General features: G+C 46.7%; 1 protein-coding gene and 1 pseudogene across 1 annotated transcript in view; one reads left to right on the forward strand and one right to left on the reverse strand.

Moving 5' to 3' along the window:
- Nucleotides 1-527: 527 nt before the first annotated feature.
- Nucleotides 528-7,967, reverse strand: part of LOC138153854 (protein-arginine deiminase type-4-like) — a 47,201-nt gene continuing 39,761 nt past the window's right edge. The window contains exons 13-16 of the mRNA XM_069078271.1: nt 7,423-7,525; nt 3,266-3,336; nt 1,952-2,095; nt 528-1,050 (exon numbers count right to left, since the gene is read on the reverse strand). Of these exons, the coding sequence (XP_068934372.1) occupies nt 817-1,050; nt 1,952-2,095; nt 3,266-3,336; nt 7,423-7,525 (552 nt within the window). The 3' untranslated portion in view covers nt 528-816. The remainder of the gene's footprint in view (nt 1,051-1,951; nt 2,096-3,265; nt 3,337-7,422; nt 7,526-7,967) is intronic.
- LOC138153855 (large ribosomal subunit protein eL29 pseudogene) lies at nt 5,844-6,710 on the forward strand (annotated as a pseudogene).

Raw genomic sequence — 7,967 nt, forward strand, 5'->3', positions numbered from 1 at the left:
CAGAGCTGGGAGGGGCCTTAGAACACAGGATGTCAGAGCTGGGAGGGCCCTTAGAACACAGGATGTCAGAGCTGGGAGGGCCTTCAGAACACAGGATGTCAGAGCTGGGAGGGCCTTCAGAACACAGAGTGTCAGAGCTGGGAGGGGCCTTAGAACAGAATGTCAGCTTGGAGGGCCCCTAGAATACAGGGTGTCAGAGACGGGAGGGCCCTTAGAACACAGGATGTCAGAGCTGGGAGGGGCTTTAGAACACAGGATGTCAGAGATGGGAGGGCCCTTTTGAACAAGGATGTGGGAGCTGGGAGGGCCCAAGATAATCTGAGGAGCCTTTCCAGTTGTCTCTGAGTTGTCTTTCCAGGCTTTCCAGAAGAGGAAGCTCAGAGTCAGAGAAAGCAAAGATTTCCCCAAGATCCCATGATCAGTGGGTGTCAGAGCCAGAACCCGAGCTCTAGGACCCCAGAACTGTGCTTGTGCTCCCCCCTTGGCGCACCACAGAAAACAAAGGCCTTTGGATAGCAAGGCCATAGTCCCAAAGTCTTCACAGTTTTATTATGGTTTTCCCAGCTTGTGCTAGCCTGGCCAGGGGTTTTTAGACCTCAGTCCATTTCTATCTCTGGAGGAGTTTGGTGGGTGACGGTCTCCATCTCTCCAGCTGGACTGTGCATTGCAGGACAGCCAGAACCAGCCTGGCCTCTGGGTGGGGGGGCAGGGGCAGGGCTGTAGGACCAGGAGCTGGGATGGGTACAGTGAGCAGCCCTCTTGTGCTGGCTCCCAAATACTGGACAAGGAAGGGGAGGTGATGGCAGGGGAGCATGCTTAGGGGGTCATGTTCCACCACTTAAAGGGGAAGGGCTTCCTTCGAACATTGGTCCCACAGTGCACCTCTCCTGAGCGGATGTGATAAGTAAAATAGTCATCAATAAAAGTGCACTTCAGACCCAGAGGCTCCAGCAGGGTCTGAATCTTCTTCTCCAGGCAGCATTGTCCATTGATCATAGGCCCAAAGGGCTTGGGGATCCCCAGGTACTTCCCCAACACCAGCATGTTCACCTGGGGTAGGAGAAAAATTCACAATGAAAGTCTTTCATACCCCTGGCCCCATGTGGTAAAGGGAGGGCTAGATTTGGAGGGCCAGGACCTGGATTCCTGGGATCATACATAGTCATAGATTTAGAGCTGGAGGGAAACCTAGAGGCCATTTTACATAGGAGGAAACCAAGGCCCAGAGAGGAGAAGTAACTTCCCATCTTCATTCAGGTACTAAATGGAAGAGGCAGAATTCAAACCCAAGTCTTCTGATTCAAACCCAGAGCTATTTCTCCTGCTCTTCAGTTCTTTTTTTTTGGAGGGCAACTGGGGTTCAGTGACTTGCCCAAAGTCACACGGCTAGTAAGTGTGTCGAGTGTCTGAGGTCTGATTTGAACTCAGGTCCTTCTGACTCCAGGGCCAGTGCTCTATTCACTGTGCCACCTACTGCCCCTGCCCTTCAGTTCTGAGGCTGTTTTAGGCAGAGATTTCCCTTCTCCAGGCTCCAGTTTTATGTTTTGTAAAATGGGTGAGTTGGGTTCCCTCACTCCCCACTCAAAATCCTATAAGGAATGAGATCCCCCCAGCTGTCTCCCTGCCATCCCACTAACCCTGAACGCCAGAGCTGGAAGAGGCCTGAAAGGTCGGTACATTTTAGCAACTAATCCACTGTCTCATTTTACAATATGGTAATCAACTAAACTGTTAAGTATTGGAGTCAGGATTCGAACCCAGGACTCTTAGACTCATTTTCTACTCCCATGAAGTCAGGGTGAATTTCAGAGAAGAGTTCGAGGTCCCCTGGTCTTCCCCACCCTGAGATGTCCCCCACCAGAGAAGGAGCCCCGCCACCCCACCATCTTGGCCCCTGGGGAGGCCTGCCCAGGATCATGGGCCACGCAGCCCTCACCTGCTGACTTCTTACCATATCTGGGAACAAAGCCTCTGCTTTCAGTTCATTTTCAGAGACCGACATCTTGAGGCGGAAGAGTTGGGGGATGTCGATGATGTCCTGCTCTGTCAGGCCTAGCTCCTGCTTCAGGATCTCCCGGTTCCAGTCAATGCAGCTCTAGGGAAAGGGGAGATGCAGGAAGGGGACTCTTCCATGTAAACCCAGCCACATGTCCCCTAAGCCACTAGGCCCTGGAAAGGGCTCCCAAACACCAAGCACACTCAGGAGGTGGTTACTCTAGGCTGAGAAAGTCCCAGCCTAGGGAGGCAGGACAGCCCATTAGGAAGTACAGAGGGGCATTGAATGTCAGAGCTGGGAGAGAACTTAGAACCCAGGATGTTAGAGCTGGGAGGGCCCTTAGGACCCAGGATGTCAGAGCTGGGAGGGCCCTTAGAACACAGGATGTCAGAGCTGTGCTCCTGTGTGTGTTAGAGTGTGTGTGTGTGTGTGTGTGTGTGTATGAGTGCATGTGCTCCTGTGAGTGTGAGTGTGTGTGAGTGCATGTGCTCCTGTGTGTGTATGAGTGTGAGTGTGTGTGTATGTGTAAGTGTGCACATTTTCACTTTCTAACCAACAAACAGGCTACCTTCTCCAGGTCTTAGATGTCCCCTGTTAATGGCTGTGGCCAAAATAATGGAGAAGAGACCCACAGTCCAGTGCTAGGCCCGTCTTCTAAGGCAGAAGTTCTTGTGATGGGGGGTGGTCTATGAACTTGGAACTCACAAAAAGCACTTTCCAACCTTACTGCACTATAGAAATGTCAGCTATTATAACTTAGTATTTGGACAGCTGCTGGATTGTTTCTCAGTCGTTCTCAGTCCTGTCCCACTTGTGGGACCGTATTTCAATATAACTGGTTCCCTTTGGGATCCCATGGATTTTATTTTACACATTTAAAAATGTGACTCTGTGAGAGGTCTGCAGACTTCAGTGGGCACTGCCCAAGGGACCCAGGACATAAAGAGGTGGAGAAGCCCTAGTCAAAGGCTTTCTATCTTAGAAGGGCCTGTCAGAGATGGGTCCCCACTATTCACAGACTCTAGAGTATAGGGCCAGCCCTGCGCCAACAGGAGACATTGACAAAGGGCTCTCATGAAGCCGATTCTCTGACTCACAACACATAAGCTTATTGGACGTCCCTGAGCTTTTGACCCTCTGTTTCTCCATCCAAAGAATGAAAGGTTTGAACTCAGGTCCTCCTGACTCCAGGGCAGGTGCTCGATTCACTTTTTTCTTTTTTTTTCTGAGATCTCACATCACCTCTCCCAGGGTCCCCACTTTTCATACCTCGGCATACCGATTGTGCTCTCTCAAGGTTTTGTCCGATAGAATGTCTTTTATCGTCTTATTTCCTTTTTCTATAGAGAAGATAAAAGGGAAAAATGAGAAGGGCTTGCATCAGGTAAGCAATCAGCTCTTTGTTTCAGGCTGACCAAGAGAGTGGGGCTGTAATTCACCCCTGTATTCACACATAACCTAGACAGCTCTTTGTAAAGGAAAGAAATAGAGCCCCAAGGTGCCGGTACCTGCTAAGTGGCAGGGTTACTTAGAACAGCCAGTAACAGAAAAAACCCTCTAAATATTAAATCCAATCAAGGGCACTCTCAGAGGATCTTGAAGGACATTCCTGGAACTCTCTTATAAATATTTACAATCAGCTACCTGGAGGGTTGGAAGAGATAGTCCAATGATGAAATAATACCACCTCCTTCAAGAAGTCTTCCATGATTCTCCCCATTGGTAATGAACTCACCCCCTGTCCTCATCCTCAGAGATTATAGCACTTTTGGGTACTTCTTTAGACTTATTCTAGATTCCTTTATATCATTGTTAGAGTTATAATGAGGAGTTATTTCCCTGGGGCAAATCAACCAATCAGTCAACAAGCATTTATTAAGTACCATATGCCAGTATTTATCAAATACCATATATATGCTAGACTTGTAGACGTTGGGGATATAAAGTCAGAAATGAAACAGTTCCTCCTCTCAAAGAGCTTAACCCTTTAATCTCAGTTTCCTCATCTGTAAAATGAGCTGAGGAAGGAAATGGCAAACCACTGCAATATCTCTGTTAAAAAAGCACCAAATGGGGCCATGAAGAGTTGAATATGACTGAAAAAAGACTCAAGGAGCTTATATGCTTTATTTTTGGAAGGAGCTTATATTCTTAAGGGCAAGGCATTTTATATAAATGCGATTCCTTATAAAATACAGACACCCTGAATGTGTGGTAGTTTTAGGAGGGAGGTCACTGGCAGCTTCGGAGGATCGGAGGAGGCTTTTTGTAGAAGGCAATGCTTGAACTGAATTACTTCTGAAGCAGGTGAAGGATTCTGAGAGGTAGAGGGGCAAGGAGGCAGAGCATTCAAGGCATGAGTAGGGGGCTAACTATGAGGTACAAAGTCATGGAGGCAGGAAATGGAGTAAGAAAGTATGGCTGGGACATAGAATGTGGGAAGGGGAGTAATGTGTAGAAAGACTGGAAGGGCAGAAAGATGACATGTAGCAGTGATACCGAGGAAAATCCATCAGAAGAGAATCTGGACCCTCATTCTGAAGGTTTGAGGAACAGGGAGGGCTTGGGACAGGGGTATGTAACATAGCTTCAAGACCCTGGTGGTGGGGTGGTAGCCACATGTAGTTATGCCATGTGTCTCTGTGGGCCAACAGAGGACTATTGTCCAGAAATGTGCTGGTAAATGTTTAATAACCAGCTCTCCAAAATGATGATGATGATAATGTCCAGGACATACTTAGAAGTTTAATTTGCTTTAGGAACATAGTCTCCATAACTTTTTAAAAAGTCTAAACCATCAACAAAACAATAAATCAAATCCTGATTTGTAGAGTTTGCCAATTTCTGGAGTATAATTCTCATTCTGAAAATTTAACAATAGGCTGACCAGAATCAATATGAGTTAGTTCCAGGTTACCCCTGAAGTACCCTTCCAGTGGTCATTACAATTGCCCCATGCTATTTATAACTCTGGTTATCATTATTTGTTGCTTATGTCTTTTTTTTTTTAGGGGGGAAGGCAAGGCAATTGGGTTTAAGTGACTTACCTAAGGTCACACATCTAGTAAGTGTGTCAAGTGTCTGATTTGAACTCAGGTTCTCCTGACTCCAGGGCTGGTGCTCTATGTGCCACCCACTCTATCTGCCCCTCCGCTTATGTCTTAACCCTTTGAGCTCCATGAGTGTAGGCACCACTTGTATTCTGCATTGGTAGAAGGAGTTCCAAGTCTACCAGAACTTCCTCTCCATAGACTCAGAATATTAGAATAGCATTGGGACTTAGAAATCACCCAATCCAACCACCACGTTCAGGTGAGGACACTGAGCTCCCATAAAGAGTGATTATACAGACAGGATTCGGTTCCTGGTTTTAAATCCTGTGGGTTTTTTCTTTCTTTCTTTTTTTTCCCTGAGATCTCACACCATCTCTCCCAGGGTCCTAGCTCCCTAAACCTTAGCATGCTGATTGTGTCTGAATTTTGTGTCTTCTTAGCACCTAGTTCAGTGAATATATATTAGGGGCTTAATAAATTTTGGGGGAAAAGGGACAGTTAGGTGGTGCAGTAGACAGAGCCCTGGGCTCTGAGTCAGGAAGACCTGGTTTCAAATCTGGTTTCAGACACTGACTAGCTCTGTGATCCTAGGCAAGTCACTTAATCCAGTTTTCCTCAGTTTCCTTATCTGTAAAGTAAGGATGATAATAGAACTTCACTCCTAGCAAGAATTTTAAATGAGATGTTTGTAAAGTACTTAGTGCAGTGCCTGGCCCACAGTATATACTATATTAAATATTAACTATTATTATAAATTGGGCAGCTAAATGACAGAGTAGATAGAGCCCTGGGTCTGGAATCAAGAAGGCCCATCTTCCTTTTTTTCTTTCTCTCTCCCTTTGGCCTCTTCTGGTCGGTGGAGTGCCTGTTAGCGCAGGCTGCAGTATAAAGATGGCTAAGTCTAAGAACCATACCACTCACAACCAATCACGAAAATGGCACAGAAATGGCATGAAGAAACCTAGGTCACAGAGATACAAGTCTCTGAAAGGGGTTGACCCCAAGTTTCTGAGAAAAATGTGCTTTGCCAAGAAACACAATAAGAAGGGGCTGAAGAAGATGCAGGCCAACAACGCCAAAGCCATCAAAGCCCGAGCAGAGGCCATCAAGGCCCTGAGCACCAAGGCCTCCAAAGCCAAGCTCCTCAGGCACAAGATCCCCAAGGCCAGCGCCCGGCATGCTGGCCACAAGATGGCTACCAAGCGTCCAGGTCCTAGGATCGGCATCAAACGTCCAGGCTCCAGGATCACAAAGCCTGACTCTAAGGTTGCCAGAACCACTGACCCCAAGTCTACCAAGCCCACTGACCCCAAGGCTGCCAAGCCCACTGACCCCAAGGCTGCCAAGTCTGCTGCCAAGGTCAGTAAGTCAGATCCCAAGGCTACCAAATCTGGCCCCAAGGCCACCAAATCTGATTCCAAGGCTGCCAAGTCCGATCCCAAGGCAGCCAAGTCTGATTCTAAGGCTGCTAAGCCTGCCGAGTCCAAACCCAAAGATGCTGGGGCTAAAGCTGCTGGTCCCAAGCCTTCAAAATAGATGCTTCAGAACAGAAGGACTTGTTTAAAGCTAAAACTCCCTTTTTTCCCAGCCAGGGTATGATTATTCATTATTTTGTACAAATAAAGAAAATGGTGAGTCATAAAAAAAATAAAAAAAAAAAAGGCTCATCTTCCTGAGTTCAAATCCAGCTTCAGACATTTAGTAACTGTGTGATCCTGAGCAAATCACTTTACCCTATTTTCCTCAGTTTCCTCTTCTACAAAATGAACTGAAGAAGGAAATGGCAAACCACTTCAGGATCCTTGCCAAGAATACCCCAAATGGGGTCACAAAAAGTCAGCTGAACCAACAGCAACACCAACAAATGCATTTGTGATGAGACCTGAATTCTCTCCATATTCCTTCTACTTTCTGGCTATGGGATCTTGGGCGAGGTATTTCCCCTATCTCTCCATCAGTTTCTTCAATGGTAAAATAAAGGGGTTGGGCTAGATGATCTTACCATCTTACCAGCTCTGACATCCTGTTCTAGGGTGTTTTAGGTCTTAGTTCTAACCTTCTGTGTTTTAAGGCCTGTCTAAACTTTGACGTTCTAGGTTCAAGCTCTGATTGAGTCTGCAATTCCAGTAATGGGTCCCATTTCAACTCCAAGGTCCCCCATTTTTTTCCTAGACTAAATCTCCAAGGCAATTCCACTTTCAAGAAAAGATTCAAGGCCCATGTGTCACCTAATACATGATACATCTTAGATGGGAACCAGTCTCTGAGTCACAGAGTATGCAGTGATTGCCAAGGTCTCCTTATGGGAAAGTGGCTCCAGGAGCCAAGTTCAAGGTTGGAGTAGCCCTCAGGAACCTTGGACCAGAAACTTACTCTGTACCCCCTCAAGCATCTTAGCATCTCCATATCCCTCCTTCTGTTTCTCCTCAAATAGCTTGTAGCAGGCGCTGGGGCTGGCCAGGAGGAGCCTGAATCCCTGAAAGAAGGAGACATTTAGGTCAGGAGATAGTTCTTCACAATCTTAACTCCAACCCAAAGGGATATTAGAGTTCTTCTGGTGACCCTCTAGTGAGTAACCTCCAATCTATTTTATAGATGAGAAGACTGAGTCCCTGAGAAGTTCAATGACTTACTCAAGGTCTTACAGTAAGTGGCAGAGTTCAGTCCTGAACCATGTTGCTTCTCATTCAGGAATAAAATTGTGCTATGGATCAAGGAAACTGAGGCAGAGTCTTGGGGGACTAGTTCAGAAGATGGAGGCCAGGAATTGAGTGGAGGGTAGGGGAGACTCTGAAAATGAGATAAAAAGTCACTTTTCTCTAGAGTTTTCAGGTTGACAAATTACATTCTTTGAATGTGGGGTGGAGTGGAAAGAGAGAGAGAGAGAGAGAGAGAGAGAGAGAGAGAGAGAGAGAGAA

Source organism: Petaurus breviceps, unplaced genomic scaffold, assembly GCF_028583685.1.
Source record: "Petaurus breviceps papuanus isolate PSGF00001 unplaced genomic scaffold, PetGlider_PUasm1.0 91041, whole genome shotgun sequence".
In the NCBI taxonomy this organism is placed as follows: domain Eukaryota; kingdom Metazoa; phylum Chordata; class Mammalia; order Diprotodontia; family Petauridae; genus Petaurus; species Petaurus breviceps.